The sequence below is a fragment of the Vicia villosa genome, unplaced genomic scaffold (genome assembly GCF_029867415.1).
Source record: "Vicia villosa cultivar HV-30 ecotype Madison, WI unplaced genomic scaffold, Vvil1.0 ctg.000077F_1_1, whole genome shotgun sequence".
NCBI classification, from domain to species: Eukaryota; Viridiplantae; Streptophyta; class Magnoliopsida; order Fabales; family Fabaceae; genus Vicia; species Vicia villosa.
This window is the reverse complement of record NW_026705001.1, coordinates 1,366,251-1,393,948: the sequence shown is the minus strand read 5'-3', so window position 1 is coordinate 1,393,948 and position 27,698 is coordinate 1,366,251. Positions and strand designations below refer to the sequence as shown.

Genomic DNA, 27,698 nt, shown 5'->3' with positions numbered 1-27,698 from the left:
TGATCGTCCCTCCCAAATGAGATGATGAATGGCTCTTTATATAGGGAGGATATTAGGGTTTTTAGAGGGACGATAAGCTGGTGATAAATTTGAACAGATGGCTGGGATTGATTCTTGTCTACTAAGTTTTCTTCTTACCAATTTTCTGATGCGCTGTTCTTCCACCTTTTTTATGCAGGTTTTTGTTTGTCCATTTTAGTGCAAGCTTTGGCTTGTTGTGTGCAGGTTGGTGGAGCAGATAGCAGCAGAGTGCAGCGGAAGAGTAGTGGGAGATGAAGAGTTATTACTTTTTTTTTTGACTTTTTCATGTAATGGGCTCTAGTAAAAAAAGAATGGGCCTAGGTTAAAATAGAAATAATAAAAAAAGCACTCTTTTTTGTTTTCTATATTTTTTTGGACTAAGAGAAAAAAGAAGTTTAATCTAAATTAACATGATAATCTAAACTAATGTAAAAAATACAAAACTAAAAATTAATCTAAATTAATATCTAAACTAAAAATAAAATAAAATTAAAACCAAAATTAATTTAACTATCTAAATATTTTTATATTATATTATTATTTTTTGTAAACTAAATTAAACTAAAAATTAAAATATGTAACAATGCAATGTTCGAACGATGAATGCAGATGAAATAAGATGCGACAAGTCAAAAATTGAATGAAATATACGGGTCAAAAATTGGGGTGCTACATGAACGTTTGAGTTCTTTCCTTCTGGAAAATGATTTCACTAGAGGAAAAGTGGACACTACTCTCTTTTGTAAAACATTTAAAAAGGATATTTTAATTTGTCAAATATATGTTGATGATATTATCTTTGGAACATCTAATGCTACACTTGGAAAGGAGTTTGCTGAGTCTATGCAGGCTGAATTTGAAATGAGCATGATGGGAGAACTCAAGTATTTCCTTGGGATTCAAATTAACCAAACTTCCGATAGAACCTATGTTCATCAAACGAAGTATGTGAAAGAACTTCTGAAGAAGTTTAATCTTTCTGAAAGCAAAGAAGCCAAAACTCCTATGCATCCAACTTGTGTACTGGGTAAGGATGAGGTAAGTAAGAAGGTAGATCAGAAGTTGTACAGAGGTATGATTGGATCTCTTCTATATCTAACTACTTCTAGACCTGACATTCTCTTTAGTGTTTGTTTGTGTGCTCGATTCCAATCAGATCCAAGAGAATCTCATTTAACAGCGGTTAAGAGAATTCTAAGGTATCTGAAAGGTACTACTAATGTTGGTTTAGTTTACAGAAGATCTAAAGATTACAACTTAGTAGGATTCTGTGATGCTGACTATGCTGGAGATAGAATAGAAAGAAAGAGCACTTCTGGAAGTTGTCAATTTCTTGGAAGTCATCTGATCTCATGGTACAGCAAGAAGCAAGCTACTATTGCCCTCTCAACAACAGAAGCAGAATATGTTGCTGCTGCTGGTTGTAGCACACAAATGCTCTGGATGAGAAGTCAGCTGGAAGATTATCAGATATATGAGAGTAACATTCCTATTTTCTGTGATAATACTTCTGCTATATGTTTATCTAAGAATCCTATTTTACATTCAAAAGCTAAACATATTGAGATTAAACATCACTTCATAAGGGACTATGTTCAGAAGGGTGTTATATCTTTAAACTTTGTGGATACAGACCATCAATGGGCTGATATCTTTACAAAACCCCTTGCTAAAGATAGGTTTAAGTTCATTCTGAAGAATATCAGTATGGATTTATGCCCAGAATGAGAAGATGAGAAGATCTTATGTATGAGTATCTTCTGAAATGAAATTGGATTTTTTTTAAGAAGTTCTGATTGAAATCAATTAGAAATTGTGATTCAGTTATTACTAATGTTTCATTGTCTAAGTTGATTCAGAATCTCTTTAAAAGCAAAACAGCTGTAACTGGCTATCCAGATGGTAAACACGTGTTCACTATTTCTGGACAAGCGTGCGTGCAGTTGAGGGGACGTCTACTTAGGTAACTGTGCAAATCTCGTCTTTTGTCATTATTATCTCTCCTCACGTCATGTAACATTAAATGCTATCCATCATTTACTCTTTTTCAGTTTTCTTTTTATACTCTTCAAACGTTTCTTTTCCCTCTTATAATTCTCTCACTTTGCATTCAGTTTCTTTTTCGTTCCTTCTCTTTGCATTCATATCACAAACCCTAGCAGTTTTCAATATCTGCAACTTCATCATGAATCCATCGTCAAGCTCTGGAAATCAATGAAAAGTTATTTATGTTTCTTTCCTTTTGTCTCTTGCTTTACATCTGAATCTTTTATGCTTTTTGATGTTATGACAAAAAGGGGGAGAAAATATATGATAAATGATCTGATTAATATTATCAGTTACCGAGTAAAAAGGCCCCACATTACTAACAGAAGCTGCAAGCTTCATATGTTTCTAAGTTGTGTTGTTGCAGGAATCAAAGATTCAAGATTAACATAAGAAGCAACAAAATGAATCAAGCTCTTGGATTCTTGAAGCAAGCTGAGTGCTAGGAAGCTTCAGAATCAGAAGCAAGAAGGAAGAATGATCAGAAATAGCTCTTGGATTCTTGAAGCAAGCTGAGTGCTAGGAAGCTTCAGAATCAGAAGCAAGAAGGAAGAAATGATCAGAAATAGCTCTTGGATTCTTGAAGCAAGTTGAGTGCTAGGAAGCTTCAGAATCAGAAGCAAGAAGCAAGAATGATCAGAAATTCTGATAATAGAATATGATCCAAATCATTGTCTATTTGCTCTGATACATTGTCTATTGGATCTGACATATTCTATATGGCTTATATGGCTCTGATACATATTTTGTTTTCTGATACACATCTTATGTTCTAACTCATTCATGCTGACTTTTGTCGTTTAGTTTTGTTCTGTAACATTTCAGGATGTAGAGATGCTCTGATGATGCTCTGGTACATTCAACAATGTTCTGATACAATCTAGCATGAAGAGATGTAAGAAGAAATTCAAAGCTCTGAAGCTATCCGAGCGAAGCAGAAATCAGAAGCTGTGAATGTTCTAAAGATCCAGAAAACTCAAGTTCTGAAGCTGTCCTAAATGGAAGCATGAATCAGAAGCTGTGAATGTTCTGAAGATCAAAGAAATTCAAGTTCTGAAGCTGTCCTAAATGGAAGCATGAATCAGAAGGTGTGAATGTTCTGAAGATCAAAGAAATTCAAGTTCTGAAGCTGTCCTAAATGGAAGCAAGAATCAGAAGCTGTGAGTGTTCTAGGAATCTAAAGAAATTCAAGTTCTGAAGCTGTCCAATGGAAGCAGAAGTCAGAAGCTATGAATTATCAGAAGACAGAAGCTTATGTGATCGTCTCTACCGAAATAATCAGGGAAGTCTTTTATTATTAAAGTTCTTCGAGTATTTATTTCAGGGGGAGATTATTCATCTCAGGGGGAGATTGTTAATCTCAGGGGGAGACATATTCACATGCTTATGCTATAGCTGTGTAATTTGTCTTTAGCCGTCTGCTCTTTCTGATCGCAAATTCATATCATTTATATATGTTTTTGTCATCATCAAAAAGGGGGAGATTGTTAGAACAAGATTTGTTCTGATCAATATTCTTAGTTTTGATGATAACAAGGATATGAATTTTGTGTGAGATAATGTGGTACTCTAATACATTGCAATTTCCATTTCAGGAAATATATAAAGAGTATGCACAAATCAGCGCTCAGAAGCTTTGTCTCAGAAGGTTCAGCATGCAACATCAGAACATGGTCTGGCAAGACATCAGAAGATGGTCAAGGCAGAATCAGAACATGGGTCTATGGAAGCATCAGAAGAACTTGAGATCAGAAGCAGAAGCACTGAAGTTCTCATGGTATCACGCTCAGAAGCACTTCAAGGTCAGAAGACAAGAAGATGCTATGCACCAAGCTGTTTGACTCTGATGATATTCAAATATTATATTCACAAACATCAGATCAGAAGAAAGTACAAGTGGCAGGCTACGCTGACTGACAAAAGGAACGTTGGAAGCTATTAAAGGCAACGTCAGTAGACACAGCGTGAACAAGGCTCGAGGTAGTTGACAAAAGCGTGAAACATTAAATGCAAAGCTGTACGGAACACGCAAAGCATTAAATGCGCTCAACGGTCATCTTCTCAAACGCCTATAAATATGAAGTTCTGATGAGAAGCAAGGTTAACAACTCTGAACCAAATTCTGTGAATATTAACTTGCTGAAACGCTGTTCAAATTCAAAGCTCAGAAACTTCATCTTCATCAAAGCTCACTACATTGCTGCTGTAATATATTAGTGAGATTAAGCTTAAACGTTAAGAGAAATATCACTGTTGTGATTATAGCTTTTAAGAAGCATTGTAAAACTCTTATTTGATTACATTAATTTGTAAGTAACTAAAGTGATCAAGTGTTGATCAGGATACTCTAGGAAGTCTTAGCTTGTGTCTAAGCAGTTGTAATTAGAGTGATCACGTGGTGGTCAGGATACTCTAGGAAGTCTTAGCTTGTGTCTAAGCAGTTGTAATTAGAGTGATCACGTGGTGGTCAGGATACTCTAAGAAAGTCTTAGCTTGTGTCTAAGCATTTGTTCCTGGAGTGATCAGGTTGTGATCAGGATACTCTAGAAGACTTAGTCGCGGACTAAGTGGAAAACCATTGTAATCTGTTGCGATTAGTGGATTAAATCCTCAGGTGAGGTAAATCACTCCGTGGGGGTGGACTGGAGTAGTTTAGTTAACAACGAACCAGGATAAAAATAACTGTGCATTTTGTTTTTATCGTTCAAGTTTTTAGACTACACTTATTCAAATCCCCCCCTTTCTAAGTGTTTTTCTATCCTTCAAAATATTCTTATGTGCCAGCACATACGACATTCAGGCCAACACATACTGCTATTTTTAACACTATGTGTCAGCACATTCAACCTATAGATCGGCACATACTATTTCATAAGTGAGTTTCTTTAATTTCTTTTAATTTCAAATTTCCTCTTTTTTCCACCAAAATTCCACAACTATAAATAGATCATTCATGGATCATTCCAACTTAATGAAACTATAAGCACTTACTACATTTGCTATTCATCTTAAACCTCCAACCTATACATACACGCTGACAAATCACACATAATCATCTTTTGTTGGAGTGCCATCTAGAAGAGGTTTGATAAACTTCAATTAGGTTCTTGTGTAGCCAGGAATATTGGGTTGAGATTTACAGGGGTTTCATCCAGAAAAACCGCGGGTTTGTCCTCCAAAATCTTTGGTAGATTTGGGGGTTTTCGTACAAGACTTTTAAAAAAGGATTACGGCCAAGTGAAAGCTTTGGAGTTTTGGTAACTCGCAAATGAGTAGCGAGAGAACGAAAAATCAAATTGAAAGTTTGGGTTACAATAGGTGCAAATGATTGCGCGTGAAAGCTTTAAAGACAAAGAACGCAAAGGAGTAGAAATAGTCGATAATCAATTGGTAGATATTATGTCTTGGTCTTGCTCAAGATCAAAAGAATAGAAAGGGTTAAATCAATATCAAACGGTTGGGTTTGTAGGGTTGCTCTTGAACACTTCTCTTGTAATCAACTTTTTGCATAGTAATAAATTTCCTAATTCCGAAATTGGAATTAGGGGAAGACGTAGCCACACGCAAGGACGAAGTAGAGAACTGCCTAAACAAATCCTTGTGTCAATCTCTCTCTTATCTCTTTACTTGCTTTATTTTCATTATGCACTTTATCGAATAGCATTGTTAGATTGATCGACTCATAAGAATTTTTCTGCAATTGTTTTTGTTTAAAGTGGTGTGTTGATTAGCTTATAATTACTTTGATTATAAGTGGTTTTCATATAAACCCAACTCAAAAGAAAATTCTGAAAAATCTGTTCCCACACCAATTGTTTGATAAATTTCATAGCTCAACATTTTTGCATTGGAAATAGCCTTGCAAATAACTTGGTATAAACGGATAATATTGTGTTACTTGATTGAAGTCAATTAATTCATCTTATTGTGTTGATTCATTACATATAGCTTATTGCATATCAGAGTTTCCAATATGTGGTTCGTATAGACAACTTAATCAATCTATTGGAATACCTTCGACTAGCACTCTTTTCAAATAATTTTTAAAACCAAATTTTATTAGGTGTTTTTGGCTTGGTGATCTATTCACCACCCTCTAGATACGTTACCGTCGTCTAACATTAAACGGTCTTTCAAAACTTTATATTGAATTTTAATTGAGTGACATAGATACTTATCTTAATTTTTTCCATATTAGGATGCTTATTTGGAATCTAAAATATCAGATTCAAACATACTAATAATCTCCCCATTGTCAGGTCTTCGATTGTAAGCATAAGCCCTTTTATTCTCTATAACAATCTTCATGATTGTCTTTTTCTTATATCCAACTATTAAATTTTATTAGTTAAAGTATACATATTTTCCATATAGATATAAATAAAATCATATATAAAACACCCACAACCAAAGACTAGAAAAATACTCAAATTTTCAAATTAAATGGGTTAATAATTTAAATGTCTCAAAGTCAATCATATTTCATGTCGAAATCACTTTAAACCTTATTGATCAAAATACTTTTGTGATTACAACTACAAATATTACATTTTATGGCAACTTTTTCACCTCATGTAACAAAACACTGAAGAATAATACCTTAACACGTCATTTTTTTCCTTTTTAAAATGAACAAACTATTTCGTGATTTTGCTAGAAAACCGAGGGGTAAACTAATTTAGGTTATTCCAGCAACTTCATTTTATGCTTCAAATTAATTTATCCATCTATTGGTTTAGAATTTCTAGCATCCTTAGTGGGAAGCCGGTCAATAAGAAATCTCCAAGCGAACAACTTAATCTTAGGCAGAAGTTTAAGATCCCACATCGCTTTCAACCACTTAATCAAAATAGAATCCCAAACCATTGATTTAGAATTGTTGACCGGAATTCACAACATTATGCCAAATTAGGCTAGTGACTTATCTGGAGTAGATTTCAACAAACATGGAATTGAATAATCATCATAGGCTACAAGCAGATTGTCCAGAATAAGACTCCTTCTCCCAAATCTTTAAGACACAAGGATTCCCTTTAATCCTTTCTTACGAACCATGATTCTTTGGTCCCTAATAGGATTACCAACTCCTTCTTGCTTAAAACAATCTTCTAAAATGCTCATCCTAGATGATTTGAATGACATTTCATCACTATAGGCACCAATCAAGCATTTTCCTCAGGTTGACATATCTCTATTACAAACAACCCCTTGGATAAATCTTCAATTTGCTAAATCAAGAGTTCCATGTTCTCATAGACTTTATAGATGCTATCAATTTTGAGTAAACAACCTTCATCTTTGAGACTAATAGATTCTCCTTCTTTGGTAGCAACACACTTGTGGTTAATGCTCATCCATGCGCTACTTTCTCTGTTCCAGCATAAACACCTTGTTCTAATTGAACAAGATCACACAACTGGCTACTTGATCTTCCAGATGGCAGAGATAATCTTCTTGACATATGAGCATGGCCTTTATATGTAAGGATCCTAGCTGGGATAACTCATCTCTATTGGCCCCTATAGCTCATCCTTAGCACTCCTTCTTTCTTGGATCAGAAATAAGTTGAACTCAGAAGTAATCAATAGGTTGATCATCATTCAACCAGACCACTTATCTAAGACATGTTTTGTGGATAAAACATTTTAGATACACATCCCAAATGCTTACTCTTCCAATTCTGGAGTAGGTCCCAAACATATGTGATTATCACACATTCGTTTAGCACCCAAAGCATCTTCCAAGCTACAAGAATCTGCACACCTGCTGATATGATGCTCTAACGTTCGTGATGTTTTGGTGAATATGATGGTTATGTGATGTGTATATGAGATTATTGTGAAGCATTTGATGTTTGGTGATGATATATGATGTCTTGATGATCATGATGCTTAGGTAATGTTTGGATGAATAGGATGTTATTGGTGGTCTAAGAGGAATTAAGATGATTAAGAGTATTTTAGAAAATTTTGAATAATTAGGATAATTAGTTGGGATTATTTTAATCAGTGAAATAGAATAATTTTGTGTTAGAGATGACAAGGGAAAAATAGTCAATTTAAGGGGCTAAGTAAGGGCAAAGGTGGAAGGACCATATTAGGAGTCCAAGGGGTAAGTTTGATAAGAAGGATTATTGGGGTTTTAACGATTCATTATGTGAAATCGCATTCGGAGAAGAGGCTGAGAGAAAAACATAGTTAGGGCACAAGGGAAGAGGAATTGTAAAACGCTAAGAGGAATTGGAATCAAGCTCCAAATTTAAGGTAATGAGAGTTTATCTTGATTATTATAATTGGCATATGTGATAGATAATTATAGGATTGCTTTGGGGTTTTGGTTTATGATGAATAGATGATGATGTGATGAATATTGATGACTTAGAAGTGTCAAATTGTGATAGAATAGTACCCATAATGTAGAATACATAGGGATGTTATGTTATGAATTGATGTATGTTTTTATGATGATCTTGATAATATGATGTGTGTATTATGAAGCTTGTGATGAGGTAAGATGAACATGATGAATGATGATGCTTTTTGATAGTCGTGGTGTTGTTATGCATCATGCATTCATAGCATTTGTCAAGACGAATAGTCCTGTGATGTTTTGCAGGATATTGATCCAGCGATGTATGAAGGACGATACAATCCAGTGATGGCCTCAATCCCATAGTGTGGATTTAGTGCAATTTTGTGAAGTGTTCTGGTTTCAAGCGGGGACTGATCCTATTGGTGGGGATCTTTGGAGAATAAAGATGACTAAGTCATCAGAGACGTTTTGGTACCACATGCATGAGTCTAATGATGTTGCATATCATTATTTGTGGCATTGCACAATATTTGAATTAAGTGGTGTGTTTGATTTGATTCTTAATTAGTGGTGATTTGATGTGGAATACTAGTGATTGCTGTTATGCTATAGATGTAGTAAATGATGTCATGATGTTGTTGTTGTCTCTATGTCATGACTACTATATCTATTACTTATGCTTTTTATAAGGATTATGATTTACTTACCTTTTCTGCTTGGAAATGTTACCTCAAAATGTGGGTAACTTGCAGGTGATCAAGTTTAGTGCATGAAGCTTAGGAGGTAGCTTCAAAATGCGCTCATTTAGTTTCTGTTGAGTCCAGTGGGTGTTGCTCCGATATGTAACATCGGGGTTGAGATTTATTGAGTGTGAACTTTAAATACTTTTGTTATTTTGAAAAATTTTGTATTACCTTTATAATCATGCAGTTGTAAGCATGAAGTGTGGTGATTTTATTGATGTTTGAACTGTCTTTCTCGGTATTGGTTAATTTATGAAGGAGTTTTAAGATTAATTTATTCTTCTGCGAAGTTTGAAATGGTTTGTTTAATTAGTACCAAAGATGCTATTTATAATTAAGTGTTTTGCAACCCCGTGTTATGGCGCATGATCGATTTTTACATGAAGTTACATGAACATGTGACACCCTTGTGTTTTATTTGTTTTACTTTTCGTAAAAATACATGTGAAATATGTTTGGGTTAGAAGGGTGTTACATTAGTGATTGATTTTTGACTTTTTCCGTCGCTAATATGACAAAAAAGACTAAAATGACTCATTTTGAAGAGTTAAGGAACCAATATGAAGCTTTTTGAAGTTAAGGGACCAAAATAAACCCCGAGGTTAACATATGGGACAAAAAAAAGTATTTTGTCTTAATAAATTCATAAACCTAATTTTTATTTTAATAACTTTCTTTAGACGCCCAATATTTGTACAGAAATGATATTCTTACACCAAAGCATACACCTACACCGTATGTACGGACAACACTGTTCATGTATGGACGACATTGTTTATGTACGGACGACTACTATTCATGTATGGGTGAAATTGTTCACGTTACTATTCATGAACAGTACTTTACGGTAGTCACCAAATTTGGTTAATGCAGTGTAAAAACTTGGTTAATGCAGTATTGGTTAATGCAACATCTAGCTATTAAAATAATTTTTAACAGTCACCAACCTTGATTAATGCAGTGTAAAAACTTGGTTAATGCAGTAATAAAATTGGTTAATGCGACATCCAAGTATTAAAAATAATTTTTAGCAGTCATTAAATTTGGTTAATGCAGTATAAAAACTTGGTTAATACAGTGATGAAGTTGATTAATGCACGTCCAAGTATTAAAAATAAACGTCTGTACATGAATAATATTCGTCCGTACATACAGTGTAGTTGTATGGCTTGGTTTAAGAATATCATTTCTGATTATTATATCCTCATATTTGATAATTAGTACTTTAATTTAACTAAAAAATTACAAGTAATTTCTATTTTGCTTCATCATTTTTTATTTAAAATAATAGATAGACAAATTAAAATTTGGTCGATTCCAAACATATTTAAAAAAAAAAAATTATTTGATAGAAAAATATTTATTTTAAACATTAAATTACAAGTTTTTCCTTAAATATTTTGATTTGAATTCCAATTCCAGTCAACTTTCTAAAATAGAAAGTCAAACTAATCTTAGTAATAAAATAAAACAATTTGACGATACGAGACCTTATTAATATTACAATTAGGGATGACAACAAAACCCATACCTGCGGATACCCACCCAAACTCGCTCCGAAGTTGACGGGGAAAACCCGCTTTGACTGGGTTTGAGTTCGGGTTTGGGTTTTTCCCGATTACAAAATATGGAGTCGGGTTGGGTAATGGGGACACTAGTACCCACCCCGAATCCGTCCCCGAACCTGCCCCGTTTATTTCATTCTATATTTTATTATATATTTTTGATAATTTAGAATAATAAATACATAGCCAAAGTTTTGGTAATTTGTTTTAAATTTATTATTTAAAACATTTAAAATGTATATATGATTTTTTTTAAATTGTTTCATTTTATTATTTATGAAGTAATTTAATTTTGAAAAAAATAAATATTTCTATTAAAAAAATTGATTTTACTAAATGGATGATGGCGGGGCGGGGATACCCGAACCCGTTTGGATCGGATTTAGGTCTTAATTCTCCATCCCCGTTTGAATTTGGGGTGGGGAGTGAAGATTGTTTTGGAATTCGGGTTTGGGTTTGGGGAGGTAATAACCGTCTCCGACCCGCCCCGTTGTCATCCCTAATTACAATGTTTATGCATATAAAATATTCAGATTCAACGTTCATGACTACAAATATCAAACAAAAGCTTAACGGCTAGTATCAGAGTAAAAGGAAGCTCGTTTTCTAAAAGGATATACTACATATTTGAGAGCACATTAAAAGATGATTAAAATTATAGCATATAGCTCATATTTAATTTAGGAGTACATTAACTATATTATGTAATAATAATTTACTTTCTTTGACAGAAAATTTATGACCGGATTGACTAAGAGACTCGTTCTAAAACATGTGAAAATTAAAAAAATAAATCACAAACCCAAAAATGAAAGGGGACAACTTCTCTACCCATCACAAAAAGTTGGGTAGTGTACCTCCAACCAATCACATGATTCCATTTAATTTAACACATTTAATTATTTGTTAAAATACTAAATATAAACGTTGTTTTCAATACATTTTATAAAGGAGGTAACATTACCCAACTTTTTGAGTTGGGCAGATAAGAATTCACCAAATGAAATGCTTAAAAATGCAAACGTAGCATCAATAAATATGCTGTTGCATGTCATAAATTCATTTATGTAACAATCATATGCAAAAAATAAAGTTTGTCTTATTGTTCACTACATAATTTGCTCTAATAGATCAATAAATAGGACGATAGTTTAAATTAACTATGACAGTAATTATTTGAAAATTAAAATGATAATATCAATATTGTTAGGTTAGATATTTTTCATTTTGTCTCAAACTTGAATTCAAGATATTTTACTTTAAATGTAAATTTACGGTTGTATTTTTTATTTCGTCTATGGATTTAAAATAAGTATATATCAAACTTAAAAGATAAAAAATTCAAGTCAATTTATTGCTGAAACTTGACCTTGACAAATAGTATATTTTCCATAAAAGTTCTCTTTCTTGTTGACCGTAGCATAAGTTTTTTCTTACATGCTTTTTTTCCTTGTATAGGCATCCAAGCATAAATACTCTTCACTTACAATTATCATACCACACAAACTTGCTTTCTCATTGAAAAACTCTAAATCTTTTCTTTGATTCTTTTGAAAAAAATGTCTGAAAGAATTTCTATTGGAAATACTGAAGACAAATGCTTGAAACGCAAAATGATTGAAGAATCAGAGATAGAACTGAGAAAGGAATCGAAAAACATTGCACCAACCTCTCAAGCTGATCAAGAGAAGGGCAAAATGGTTGAAGAGGTGGAGCCAAAACAGAATAAAGATTTATTGACTCCAAAGCTTGACATTAACACCAAGCCAACTTCCAATCTGTTGGAGAATGGTGAACGTTCAAGTTCATCCGAAAATGTTATTGGTGAAATTTTACCTAAGGAAGTGAAGGAATATCCCTGTCAATTTTGTGACAAGAAGTTCACAAATTTGCAAGCTCTTGGTGGTCACCAAAACGCTCATAAGAGCGAACGTAACTCAAAAAAAACTAAACAACAAAGGACGGAGGAGACAATCGTTTCCCCCCGAAGGTTTGAACTTACTTATTCAAACCCTTATCCTTATTCACGTCCTAGTCGCTATCAAGGGTCTTCCAATTTTCATGGCAACTTGCAACAACCAATTGGCACTCCAATTGGCACTCATATGAACAACACCACGCCTTCTAGGCTTGGTTTTCCATTCGGTAGCTACGGAGGAGGGATGTATATGCCAAATACACCCTCTCCACCACCTCCATTTGTATTGCCAAGGCCAAAGTCACCCCCTGCAATACCACAATTTAGGATGAATAATTATTTAGGTGGAAATCAAACTCCTGTGATTCCAATTCTTCAAAGGCCAAACATTGTGGAATTGGATTTTTTTCGTCAAGCGAATCAAACTCATTCATCCGGTGAGGGTGCTGAAGGAAGTTCCAATGCTCGATTTCCTTCTATTAATCTTCCAATAACACGTGATTTTATTGGAGAAAATCAACCTCTAGTAGAGTCCAATGTATCTTCTTCATCAACTGTGGAGGAATTTGACTTAAATCTCAAACTTTAAAATTTTGTGTCCACAGAATAAAAGTACATTAACCAGTGACATTATGTTTTCATGGTCACTCTAATGTTTAATTTATGTTTTGTTGCTTTTGTTTATTTTCTTCCGTATTTTAATGTATTTTGTTTTAAGAATGAATAAAATCTATGTCTTTTTAGGAATACTAATAATCTTAATTATCAACTAAATTTATATCTTCTTCACTTGTATGTGAACATCTGCATGTAGATTCGTAAATCAAGAATCAAACCTTCCCAGTAAATTCTCAATTGTTTTCAATTGAAACATAGATTCTAGGGCTAAAGTGCAAGGATCGTACACCAAGATGAAGAATCAAATTCTGTAACTCTTAAGTTATCTTACATGAGTTGTGTAATTTTTTTAAATATTTTTTTAATCAAATTCATTGTTAAATTCAAAGCTTATGTTTATTAAATATCTATGCAAACAATTTATATAAAAAATTAAATAATTTAATAAGTAACTGAGATATATCAATATTAACATTATATGATACAAAATCGTTGAAGATGTTAATTTTAAGAAAATTTATTTATTGACCTCCTATGGGGTGACCTCAGCGAAATTCTCAACTTGTCCCTGTTTCGGAGATGTATCTCCAAAGTATTTTTTTTTAATTTTTTCAGACTTCGGAAATGCATCTCCGAAATCTCCAAAAAAATTGGTGTTTTCGGAGATGCATTTCCGAAATGCATGAAATTTCAAAAAATACGTTGGTTTTAACAATCAGCTATTGTTTCGGTAGTGCATTTCCGAAATAATGTGTTCATATACCATTTTCCCTCCTTCACTATTTCATCATTTTTCTCCAATAAGGTTTGTTGGTCCATTATTATTCCAATAAGTCTATAAATACAACACAATCTTTTTCATCCTCATCACACCACAAATCACCAATGACACAAACCTACCCCCACCTAACATTCGTCTACTTCACCATTGTTATCCGATGCCGTTTCAATTCCGCTTCTCGCACGACACGCCGTTTGCGGAATTGATAATGTCGCTCAACACACTATTGCAATATCCGGAAAATCGGAAGGTTGTCAAGCTTGAGTACCGCTCGCCATTGCTAAACGACGAGGGATACGTTCAATTAACCCCATTTGAAGTCAAGAACGACAAGGATTTAGCGGTTTTGTGGACAACTTTCAACCGATTTTATTCGAAGGGTCCGGTCGAGTGGGAAGCGAAACTTCAAAGATCGGGGGCCGACGTTATCAAAATGTTGACTCATCCTCACCTACCCGTGTTTAACAATATGTAACTCTAATTTTATGTAATGTGATCTTTGTAATCTTTATCCTTTAAATAAATCAAATCGTTGTTGTTTGTTATTTTTCTTCTGTATCAGACCTTATTTCGGAAGTACATTTCCGAATTCTTCAAAGGAGGGTGAATTCGGAGATGCACTTCCGAATTCACCTGTTTTCTGGAAAAAAACATTATTTCGGATATACATTTCCGAAATCAGTTTTTTTCATTAAAGAAAACATGTTTTCGGAAGTGAATTTCCGAAACCACCTTTTTTCTCATAAAAAAGTGACTTCAAAAATGCATTTCCGAAATAAAGGAGCATTAATTTTGCGGTTTTCGTCACGGGTGACCAAGAAGGTAAGGGAGTCAATAAAGAAATTCTCTAATTTTAATTATCTTTTGAATAATATGGGGAATTAAAAACGCAATGGAAATGATTTATCACTTAGCTAACAAATTTTGGACTTCGATGCACCTTATTCATATCAAATAGTTATAGATTTTATTTTTATTGGCTCATAATTTTTTGTTTTTCTTTTATATATATATATATATATATATATATATATATATATATATATATATATATATATATATATATATATATATATATATATATATATATATATATATTATATATATTAGGTGGTATGGCATTTTGTTATCATTTCCAATCGGATGATCCACTAATTCAACTGATGGAGAATTCATTCACTCATGTTATAATGAACATACATACTAATGCAATGAGATACTATGCATCTGGTACCAACTTATGGGATTAATTCATCTCACCGATCCAAACACCACCGAGATATGGCCACTGCCAAATCACTAATTCCACACAATGGGAATTAGCTTCCACTGATCCAAACACCACCGGGATTCAGCCACAAATATGATTATGAATGCATGCACCACATTTAGCATACTAATCATCAACACCAATCAAGATGAATAATATCATCACAACATAACTCACCGAAGCAACACCGAGTATAATGCATTCACGCTTCAACACAAATAAAACAATCACATCATACACAATTTCACACCAAACGCAACACTAACATTACGATTATGTTGCCACAACATCACCACATTGTCATATTCATCAAATAATGCACATAATGTACAACACACCATAAACGGATTAAATCGAGATTTCCAAAATAAAATTGGTCCACTGCATGTTAAACCAATTTATTAGATAGAATACTCGATTATCTTTTCAACACCCAAAACGGTGTCTAAAACGGACTTGCGGTTTGGAAAATATGAATTTTCAAATTTTAAAACTATTCTTCAAAAAAAGCTTAAGTGTAACCGGTTACCAAAATGGCATAACCGATTACACATAACAAAAATCAATTATTTTTCAAACAGGCTTCAGTGTAACCGATTGCCAAAATAGTGTAACCGATTACACCTGACGTAACTCAATTTGCTATTCTCAAATTTAACCTGTAATCGGTTACGGCCCCGAGCGTAACCCGTTACCAGACCCAAAAACCTCATTTTAAGCTATTTTTCGCTACTGTACGTAATCGGTTAAGACTCTGAGTGTAATCGATTACAACGTACTAGTAGCATAAGAATCCTCTTTTGACAGCATCTCACCTTCTCCAAATTCAAACCAAAACGCACAAAAACATTTACAACATCAAAACAGTGTCAAATTTCATACTATAACACATTTCTATCATGCTTTGGGGTTATCTAACATCAAGTATATTCCATAATCATTCAATTTCATCAAATTAATCCAATCTACCCTATAGATTACCAAACCCCAAAACCTTTAATACATTCAATTGAGATAAACAACCCACCTAATCAATTCTATCATTCATAAACTAATAATATAGGATAATTAATTAACTTACAACAAACGGAAAAAGTATATCTAATTTTCTGAAACTCTGAGAAACATGGAAGACTCTGTGGTACAGATTTGAAATCTTCGGCTTAAACTCCTAACCTTAGGGTTAAGGGCCTTGGTTTTGGGTCTCGTATTAACGGTTTTCGCGTTTTCTCTAGTTTTTTGTTTCTTTCTTTGAGTGGTTTTGCAGCGTGTTTTTTCCCTATCTTCCGGTGTTGTTCTTATGGAGAACCAATGGCATAGGGTTAAGGGAGGTGGCAGGAGAGTAGAGAAATGGGACATTGCAAGAGATGACAGGAGAAAATCGTCTCTAGGCTCTAGGTCATCCTCCTTTTTTGTTACTGAGTTTGGTGAAAAGTGGAAAGCCAAAGATTTGTTCTTTGAGTTTAAGGTGTTGGGAGAGATTGAAGAGGTGGTTATCCCTCCGAGAAGGGATAAGCATGGTAGAAGGTTTGGTTTTGTACAATTCTTTAACGTTAAGGATGAGGAGATGATGGCAACTAAGTTTGACAATATTATTCTTGAAGGAAGAAAAATCTTTGCAAACTTGCCAAGATTCAGGAGAGTTAACGGTGCTCGGGGAAAGGTTTTTAAAAAGGATGCTTTGAAGATGAATGATGTTGTTGTGGGAGCTAAGTATGTGGCTCGGAATAAATCAAACATGGAAGCAAGAAGGGGTCATACATCTTATGCAGAGATTCTGCAAAATAAGCAGGGTGAAGTTGATTTGAAATGTGTTAAGAAGCCTTCTAAACAGTTGGTTTTTTCTATGAGTCAAGATAAATCCCGGTATCTGAAAGCCTTCACAGGTAGGTTAAGGGAGCCTGGGAATATGATAGATCTTAAAAAGTTGTTTCTGGAAGAAGGGATCTTTTCGATTAGGGTTACCAGCTTGGGGCCTAATTTGTGTCTGTTGGAGGACCTGATAGGTGGTGAGGTAGATATGTTCATAGAGGAGAGAAGACTGTGGTGGGAGCAATGGTTCTTTTCGATAAAACCTTGGGAACCTTCAGATATAGATACAGAAAGATTGGTCTGGTTGAGGATTTGGGGAGTCCCATGCCATGCATGGGGCGATAGTTGCTTTTCATTATTAACAGAATCAATAGGTGTGTTCATCAAGAGTGATGAAAGAACGAATCTGAAATCTAGGATGGATGAAGCTAGGGTGTGCATCAGAACCAAAAGTATGGAAAGAGTAGAGGAAGTGATTAGTTTAACGATTGATGGCATGTGCTTTGACATTAGGTTAATGGAGGATTATCACTCGTGTTTTGGAACTGTTGCAACAAAAAGATTTCTGGGCGAATCGGATTCAGAAGCGTCGTTATCGGAGGAGGATAATCTGAACGGTGACGAGGCAGACGGCGTGGATCAGAATAGGTCTGTAGAGGAGGACGATCTCGAGGAAGATGAAGGATCGGTGGGAAAGAGACATCGTAATAAGTCAAATCCTTTAGGTGTCAGCCTAGTTGAAACAAATGAGAAGGTTAATAGCCAGGCTAGTAACGTAAAGGGTCTTTCTGACCCTTCTGGAACAGGAAATATGGAGAGTTTTGAGGGTAATAATAAGGTGGCATTTAATGCAGATGTTGAGAATTGTTCTTTTAGTGTTGTAGGGGGAGTCTTTAGAGCAAGTGGGACCACCGGTTAAGGAGAAGGGAGATATTTTTTCAAATGCCTGTGGGCCAGATTCTTTAATAGATCAGGTTAATGGGCCTCTTATTTTTGATGATGTGTGCAGAAACATTTGTCAAAAGGGATCCCTTAATAAGCTCTCGGTGGGCCCAAAGTTGAAAACGAGGAAGGATATTAAAAAGAAAAAACTGGTAGCAGACCTGGGAGAAAAGTCTCCATTTCTTCTTCATATTTCGTGTGTATTGCTCCCAGGATGGAAAATATTAAAGGAGATGGCGACAGAAATGGCACCTCAAATCGTTCGTCTGACCCCATTTCTTCAGGTGAGTCTTCCCTCTGTTCTTCTACCGCCGATTCCGATATTGTTATATGTAATAGGCGTATGAACAGTAAATCCGAGGTGGGGTTGAAGGTTTGGAAAACAATTGCCAATCTTGGTCTTGTTAGTCATAAGGCAGATGAGATTAATGAGGGGTTAATCAATGTTATGGAGAAAAGGGATAAGGAGGGGTTGAGGTGTTTGAAGGAGTCCAAAGCTTGTTTATGATGAATTTGTTATCATATAACATTAGAGGGGGTGGAGCTCTTTCAAAAAGAAAAAGAGTCAATTTTCTAATCCGATCGAACAACATTGATGTGTGCTTTGTGCAAGAGATAAAATTATCTAAGTTTGATGAGTCTTTAGCGGAGGATTTTTGGGGTAGTAAGGAAGTCGAGTGGACGACTAGCAATTCGATAGGGTCTTCGGGAGGAATGGTGATTCTTTGGAGGAGAGACAATTTCTTCGTCAATTATAGTTTTTGTGATAAAGGATATGTGGGGATTAATATTTCTTGGAAGGGTGAGGTGTACAATTTGGTGAACGTCTATGCCGCTTGTAATAGGGTGGATAGGATTTATCTTTGGGAGTCGATTTTATCTAAAAAGAAAATGAGAAGTCATGAGGAATGGTGTGTGGTGGGAGATTTTAATGAAGTATTGAGAAGGGAAGAGAGAATTGGAGAGGGAGGCTATAGGAATAGCAAAGGTATGGAGGAGTTCCAGAGCTTTGTTGATCAAATGGATCTTGTTGATATTAATTGTGTTGGTGGGAAGTTCACTTGGTTCAAAGACAATGGTAAGGCTATGAGTAGATTAGATAGATTTTTATTGTCGAAGAATATGATAGAGAAGTGGGAGGTGGTTGACCAAAGGATAGATAAAAGAGACATTTCGGATCATGCTCATATTCGTCTTAATGTGGGGAAAATAGATTGGGGCCCAAAACCTTTTTGTTTTAACAATACTTGGTTTAATCATGAAGACTTTAAATCCTTTGTTGAAATTGAATGGAAGAAGTTGAAAGTTAGAGGAAGGGGGATTATATTCTCTTTGAAAAATTGAAGTTGTTAAAGAATAGTCTTAGGGTGTGGAACAAGGAGGTGTTTGGATGGATAGATTTAAAGGTGGAAGAAGCTAGGGAGAAGATTAATGATCTTGATAAGGAGATTGAGATGAACATGGGGGGTGATATTGATGTTGGAGTTAGTGGTAGAAGATTGGCAACCAAAGACTTTTGGGATTGTTTGAATTTGAAAGAAAGTATGCTTAGGTTTAAATCTCGGAATCTTTGGTTGAAGGAAGGAGATAAGAACTCTAAGTTCTTCCATTATTCTTTGAAGGAGAGACATAGGAGGAAAGCTTTAACTTCCTTGGAGGGTGAATTCGGGAGAGTTGAAGGTGTCGATAACATTAAAGAAGAAGTTAAAAGATACTTTTCCGAGTTCTTTAAGGAGGAGGATAGAGAGAGACCGACTCCGGATGGTCTTGAGTTTAATAGATTGGAAGAAGGGGATGTGATGTGGTTGGAAAGAAGTTTCTCGGAAGAGGAAATAAAAGAGGCGGTGTGGTCTTGTGACGGTAATTAAAGTCCCGGTCCGGATGGCTATTCTTTAGGGTTCTTTAAATTAAATTGGGAGGTGGTGAAGAATGGTGTTTTTCTATTTGTTAAGGATTTTTTTTTTGATAGGGCGGAACTAATCAAAGCTTGTACGTCATCTTTCATCACTCTTGTTCCTAAAGTTAGGAATCCTCAAGCCTTGCATGAATTTAGACCCATTTGTTTGGTTGGAAGTTTGTACAAGATTTTGGCGAAGTTATTGGCGGCTAGGCTAAAGAGAGTGGTTGGTAATCTTGTATCTAGTAATCAAACGGCTTTTATAGAAGGAAGGAATATAGCGGATGGGGTGTTGGTGGTTAATGAGGTGTTGGATTTTGCCAAAAGAGAGAAAAGAAGTTGTGTTGTTTTGAAAGTCGATTTTGAAAAGGCTTATGATAGAGTAAGTTGGAGTTTTGTGAGATACATTTTTAAGAGAATGGGGTTTGGTGACCGGTGGATGAGATGGATGAAGTGTTGCATCTTTAACAATTCAATGTTCGTTCTTGTCAATGGGAGTGCAACAAAAGAGTTTAAGGTGGAGAGAGGTCTTAGGCAAGGTGATCCTTTGTCTCCGTTTGTGTTTGTTTTAGTTATGGAGGCACTTACGGCGTTGATGAAGAAATCTAAGGAAATTGGTGAGTTTCGGGGTTGTAGCTTAAACAATGGTGTTGAGGTTGACTTACTTCAATTTGCGGATGATACGGTTATTATAGCCGAAGGAGACACCGCGAATTTATGGAGTATGAAAACTATTCTTAGAGGTTTTGAGTTGTTGTCGGGGTCCCGTATTAATTTTCATAAGAGCAATCTTTATGGAATTAATGTGGGGGATTGGTTTTTGGAAGCGGCTTCATCCTTTTTATGTTGTCAAGTGGGCTCTCTACCGTTCAAATTCCTTGGTGTTAGGGTAGGCGACAACCCAAGGAAATTATCTATGTGGAAGGACCTTTTAGCGATGCTTAGAAAAAGACTAAATGTTTGGAGAGGTAAATATCTCAATATGGCGGGTAGGGTGGTGTTGTTAAACTCGGTTCTTAGTTCCATTCCGATTTACTCGTTCTCTTTTTACAAAGCACCCAAGAAGGTGTTGAATGAGATTAAATCTATTCAAAGCAAATTCCTATGGGGAGGAATTGATCTCAAAAAAACTATTAATTGGGTGGGATGGGATACGGTGTGTAAATCTCGGAAAGAAGGGGGATTGGGTGTCAAAAATGTGGAGTTAATGAACATGGCTTTGCTAAGTAAATGGAAGTGGCGTATTTTAACGAAAAAGAAGGCGGTGTGGAAAGAATTGTTAGAATCTAGATATGGCAATTCGAAGCTTAAGGTGTTGATAGGAGATGTTTCCGTTTTGACTAATAAGGATTCCTTTTGGTGGAGAGATTTAATTATCTCGGATAACTATGAGAAGCTCCTATTTGATCATTTTACAGGTGCAATTAAATGTAATATAGGTTGTGGTGCTCACACTCCATTGTGGTATGCGAATTGGGCGGACAATTGTTCCTTGATGGAAGACTTCCTCGATTTATTCTTTTTGTCTGATAACCATTTGCAAACTGTCAATAATGCAGGTGACAATGAGGGTGGAAGATGGTGTTGGGATTTTGAAAAGTGGTTCGGAGTGGAGAGTGAAATAGCGGCAGTAGCGATGAGGGTATATAATGGTCACCGGCCGGTTCAAGTGGTGGAGGGAAATGCGGACAGCACCCATTCTGCTGGGGCGGACAGCAGTCTTGGAGTGGCTGCCGCATGGGCTTTCGGTGCCTCTGCCGGATCTTGTGGGGGCAGGAGTGGCTGCCAGCTCGTTCGTTGTCGGCGCGGACAGCGCTGCTGTTTCGGTACAAGGTGCTGGGCAGCCTTGGTTTGATTCTTTAAAGCGCTTGTTGGCTATTTTGCAGTGTACGGAGGTGCAAGTTTTTAATGAGGATACTTTCTCTTGGACGTTGACATCGAATGGAAGCTTTTCGGTGAAGTCGTGCTATGAACGTTTTATGGTAATCCTTTCCGGAAACCCGATGGAGGCTAATAAGGTAAAGGCTTTGTCTTATCTTTGGAAGTGTGTTGCTCCTTCTAGAATTTTACTTTTTGGTTGGAGATTTATTCTTGATAGAATAGCTACTAGGGACCAATTGGTGAGAAGGGGTATTGTGAGAGAAGGTAATGATTCTTTATGTGTCCTTTGTTTGTTGGAGGAGGAATCTATAGAGCACTTATCTTATTATTGTAGGGTTACTTCTAGCATTTGGAGAAGGGTTTTTATGTGGCTAGAATTAGCCGAGGTTATGACTCTTGAGGATTTTGTGGCCTTCTTCCATAATTGTGATAAACTTATTTGCTTGAATAAGAGAGCGATAGTGGCAATAGTTTGGCTCGCTACGATTTGGTCAATTTGGCTAAAGCGTAACGCGATGATTTTTAAACAAGAATCTTTTAGTTTTTCCGAATGTATGTCGGAGATAGTTTACAATTCGTGGTGTTGGCTTTGTAACTCTTATAAGAAGGTGAACCTTTGTAATTATTACTATTAGAATATTCTACCTCTTGAGTGCTTTGAGAGGTAGGAGCTTTCCGTTTTGTTTCGGGTTGGAGCATCCCTTTTGCTCTTTATAATTCTATTGCTTATTTAAAAAAAAATAATATAGGCTAAAAGGAATTAGTCCCCCCTTACCTTAGCCAAAAATCTTGAGAGCTCCTCTTCCTCTGCTTTTCACGTATGCTGAGTTCTTCTCCTTCTTCCTCTTTTGCTTTCTATTTCCTTTTCTTTCCAAAATCCTTTATTATATGAAAAATAGAAATTAACTTAGTAAGGCCCACTTGTTTACACCTCCCCTTTACTAATTATCACACTTAACCCAATTACTCTATTTTTCATAATTTTTCAATAAATCCCCAAACTCCAAATAATCCAATTAATAATTTAAATTTCAATTAAATCAAATAATAGAAATCATGGGGTGATACACATGTTACGGAGCAAGATCGTTTGTTACATGAAATTCCATGAAGATGTGACACCATTGTATTTTACTTGTTTTATTTTTCGTAAAAATACATGCAAAATATGTTTGGGTTAGAAAGATGTTACATTATCGACTGATTTAGCGATCGATTTTTAAATTTTTCCGTCACTAATATAATAAAAAAGATTAAAATGACATCTTTTGAAGAGTTAAGGAATTAATATGAAATTTTTTGAAATTAAGGAAACAAAATGAACCATAAAGTTAACATATGAGGGAAAAAAAAAGTATTTTGTCGGAATAAATTCATAAACCTAATTTTTATTTTTATTTTAATAACTTTTAGACGCACAATATTTGTATTGTTAGTTTCAATACTGAGACATTAAGGATCAGACTCTTACTATTACTCTATTATTATATCCTCATATTTGATAATTGGTATTTTAATTTAATTAAAAAATAACAGTAATATCAATTTTGCTTCATCTGTTTTTATTTAAAATATTAGATAGACAATTAAAAATTGGTCAATTCTAAAAATATTTAAAAACTAAAAATGTCTTATTTGATAGAAAACATATTTACTTAAATTTAAATTAAATTAAATTACAAGTTTTTCTTTAAATATTTTAATTTGAATTTCAATTCCAGTCAACTTTCTAAAATAGAAAATCAAACCGATCTTAGTAATAAAATAAAACAATTTGACGAGATGAGGCCATGGTTTTAAATTGCGGTTGCGGATGCGGATGCTGCGATTGCGGGTATTGCGGCTACTGCGATGCGGATTGCGGTTGTTGCGGCGTGAATTTATTTTTTAGAGCATAAAATATTATACTTTATTATTTAGTTTGTATTTCACATGTCTTTCATTTTGTCTCTAATTTTTCATATATATCTCATTAATAATTCGCCATCACTCTCAAAATCACTATTCCGTTCAAAACATATCTTAAATCTATAATAAAAATCGAAAGGAAGATAGATTAAATGATATTTGCTAGCAATGTATAATCTATTGCAGGCTGATGCGGTCATTGCGGTGTTATGATGCGGTCGTTGCGGCGTTATAATGCGGTTTTTAATGTGTTTTACGATCACACCGCAATTGCGGCCTGATGCGGACACTACCGCAATCGCAATATTGCAGCCGCATCAGGTGATGCGGTCCGCAATTTAAAACCATGGATGAGACCTTATTAATATTATAATGTTTATGCATTTAAAATATTCATATTCAATATTTGTGACTAAATTCCAAATAAAAACTTCTTAACGGCTAATACCTGAGAAAAAGGAAACTCCTTTTCTAAAAGGATATACCACATATTTGAGAGCACATTAAAAGATGATTAAAATTATAGCATATAGTTCATATTTAATTCAGGAGTACATTAATTATATTATGTAATAATAATTTACTTTCTTTGACAGAAAATATATGACTGATTGACTAACAGACTCGTTCTAAAACATGTGAAAATTTAAAAAATAAATCACAAACCCAACAATGAAATGCTTAGAAATGCAAACGTAGCATCAATAAATATGATTTTATTGCTTGCATGTCATAAATTCATTTATGTAAAGCAATCTATGCAAAAAGATCAAGTTTGTCTTATTGTTCACTACTTCATTTACTTTGACAGTAATTTTTTGATGATTCAAATGATAATATCAACATTGTTAGATCAGATATTTCACATTTTGTCTCAAACTTGAATTTAAGATATTTTACTTTAAGTGTAAATTTACAGTTGTATTTTTTATTTAGTCTATGAATTTAAAATAAGTATATATCAAACTTAAAAGATAAAAAATTCAAGTCAATTTATTGCTGAAACTTGACCTTGACAAATAGTATATTTTCCTTAAAAGTTCTCTTTCTTGTTGACCGTAGCATAAGTTTTTTCTTACATGTTTTTTTCCTTGTATAAACATCCAGTAGTAGTTTATCCAAGCATAAATACGCTTCACTTACAATTATCATACCACACAAACTTGCCTTCTCATTGAAAAACTCTAAATCTTTTCTTTGATTCTTTTCAAAAAAAATGTCTGAAAGAATTTCTATTGGAAATACTGAAGACAAATGCTTGAAACGCAAAATGATTGAAGAATCAGAGGTAGAACTAAGAAAAGAATCGAAAAACATTGCACCAACCTCTCAAGCTGATTTCGAGAAGGGAAAAATGGTTGAAGAGGTGGAGCCAAAATTGCATAAAGAATCCAAGGTAATAACACCATCAACTGGATCTAAAGATTTATTGACTTCAAGGCTTGACATTAACACCAAGCCAACTTCCAATCTGTTGGAGAATGGTGAACGTTCAAGTTCATCTGAAAATGTCATTGCTGGAGTTTCACCTAAGGAAGTGAAGGAATTTCCCTGTCAATTTTGTGACAAGAAGTTCACAAATTTGCAAGCTCTTGGTGGTCACCAAAACGCTCATAAGAGTGAACGTAACTTAAGAAAAAATAAACAACAAAGGAGGGAGGAGACAATCGTTTCCCCCCAAAGGTTTGAACTTACTTATTCAAACCGTTATCCTTATTCACGTCCTAGTCGCTATCAAGGGTCTTCCTATTTTCATGGCAACTTGCAACAACCAATTGGCACTCCAATTGGCACTCATATGAACAACACCACGCCTTCTAGGCTTGGTTTTCCATTCGGTAGCTACGGAGGGATGTGTATGCCAAAGTCACCTCCTGCAATACCACAATTTAGGATGAATAATTATTTAGGTGGAAATCAAACTCCTGTGCTGCCAATTCCTCAAAGGCCAAACATTGTGGAATTGGATTTTTTTGGTCAAGCTAATCAAACCCATTCATCCGGTGAGAGTGCTGAAGGAAGTTCCAATGCTCCATTTTCTTCTCGTGGTCCTCCAATAACACATGATTTTATTGGAGAAAATCAACTTCCAGAAGAGTTCAATGTGCCTTCTTCATCAACTGTGGAGGAACTCGACTTAAATCTCAAACTTTAAAATTTTGTGTCCAGTAATAAAAATACATTAGACAGTGACATCATGTTTTCATGGTCACTCTAATGTTTAATTTATGTTTTGTTGCTTTTGTTTATTTTCTTGAGTATTTTAATGTACTTTGTTTCATGAATGAATAAAATCTATGTCTTTTTTATTGATTAATATTAATAATCTTAATATATTTTTCACCTGTTTAAATATCTGCATGTATAGATTTCGTAAATCAAGAATCAAATCTTTCCAGTAAATTCTCAATTATTTTCAATTGAAACATAAATTTTAGGGCTAAAGTGCAAGGATCATATACCAAGATGAAGAATCAAATTCTCTAACTCTTAAGTTATTTTACATGAGTTGTGTTATTTTTTTAATCAAATTCATTGTTAGATTCAAACCTTATATTTATAAATTATCTATGCAAACAATTTATATAAAAAAATTTAATTATTTAATATGTAATTGAGATGTATTAATATTGACATTATATAGAAAAATACAAAATCGTTGAAGACGTTAATTTTGATTATCTTTTCTGGATAATATGGGGAATTAAAAATGCTATGGAAATGATTTATCTCTTAGCTAACAAATTTTGGACTTCCATGCATCTTAATCATATCAAATGGTTATAGATTTTATTTTGATGAATGCTTCTTTTAGTTTGATGAATGCTTGTTTTGAGGTTTTGGTACACTAAATATCTCTGTAAGTCTTAGGCTTCATTCTATGATGAACAACATGTTGGCTACATTGCAGTGCAGGCATATGACTCAGTAGCTTTCAATTTTATTTCATTTGCTCCTTATGCTGCCACACACCAGACCTTTCCTCTGTATGGCACATTCTCAGCCCCGAGATCCAATTGATAGCAGATAGGGCTGACGTAAATAAGTATGTGGTTAAAGGGCATCTCATTTTGGATGATGAAGTCAAAAAGTGATAGAAATCCAAATGTGGCTGAATGGGAATTAAGACACGAGGAATGATGGTACAAAAGCGTAATTCCGATGCGAATAAAACTTCTTCATCTATCATCAAAGTCAATGTGAAATATGCTTCATCCTCTCATGCTAGTTTTGGTACATTAATTCATATCACTTCTTATTTTAATTTTAATTGATTATTATATAAGTTGATTGATAGATTATTATGATTTTTTTGGCATGAAGAGATAAAGTTTAAATCTCATCGGAAATTATTTGGCGGTCATTCTCAGTATGGAGATAGTGATTCCGTTAAAAGATTCATTTGTGTTATTTTATAATCTCATATGAGTTACTTTAGGCCTCGGAGACTAAAAAATTATTGATTTTTGTTGGGTTTGAATATTGGTAACAATGAACTTTGAGTATTAGTTATGATTATGTTTTTAATATTGTGTATTCATTTTTTTTTACCTTTTATTTATGTTATAAATTAGTCTTGATTTATCAATTCAATTCAATTTTTTTTTTAATTCAAAATCTGTTTTCTGCAGAATTACATGTGAATTTTGACTGGGTGGGTGGGGTAGCTCAGTTGGCACTTGCTGACTGAGCGGGTGTAGGTTGTTGGTCCAGGGTTCAATCCTTGGCAGCAACATTGTAGTATTTTCTTTGTAAACAAATAAAAAAAAAACATGTGAATTTTGACTCCTGCAGATTTACCAGCGGATTCTGCTTCCTGCGGATTGGCTATTACCCATGAAGATTTTAGCTGGGGACACAAAACGGCAGGAAACTTGTTTCCTACAAATTAGCTCAAATCCGCAGGAAAACAGAGTATTTCTAGTAGTGATTGATTAAGTAATTATCATGATAAATATTCAATATATGAATTTGGAAATAAGA

The 27,698-nt window shown here is 34.5% G+C and overlaps 3 protein-coding genes across 3 annotated transcripts; all 3 read left to right on the top strand.

Moving 5' to 3' along the window:
* The first annotated feature begins 12,246 nt into the window (after positions 1-12,246).
* On the top strand, positions 12,247-13,194 carry LOC131623756 (uncharacterized). Its single transcript, XM_058894778.1, has one exon. The coding sequence runs from the start codon at positions 12,247-12,249 to the stop codon at positions 13,192-13,194; it is 948 nt and encodes a 315-aa protein (XP_058750761.1).
* Positions 13,195-16,574: 3,380 nt separating this feature from the next.
* LOC131623755 (uncharacterized) lies at positions 16,575-18,005 on the top strand. Its single transcript, XM_058894777.1, has one exon. It carries the CDS (start codon positions 16,575-16,577, stop codon positions 18,003-18,005), a length of 1,431 nt encoding a protein of 476 aa, XP_058750760.1.
* A 6,925-nt stretch (positions 18,006-24,930) lies between these two features.
* On the top strand, positions 24,931-25,869 carry LOC131623753 (zinc finger protein 3-like). The gene has a single exon (XM_058894776.1). It carries the CDS (start codon positions 24,931-24,933, stop codon positions 25,867-25,869), a length of 939 nt encoding a protein of 312 aa, XP_058750759.1.
* Positions 25,870-27,698: the final 1,829 nt, after the last annotated feature.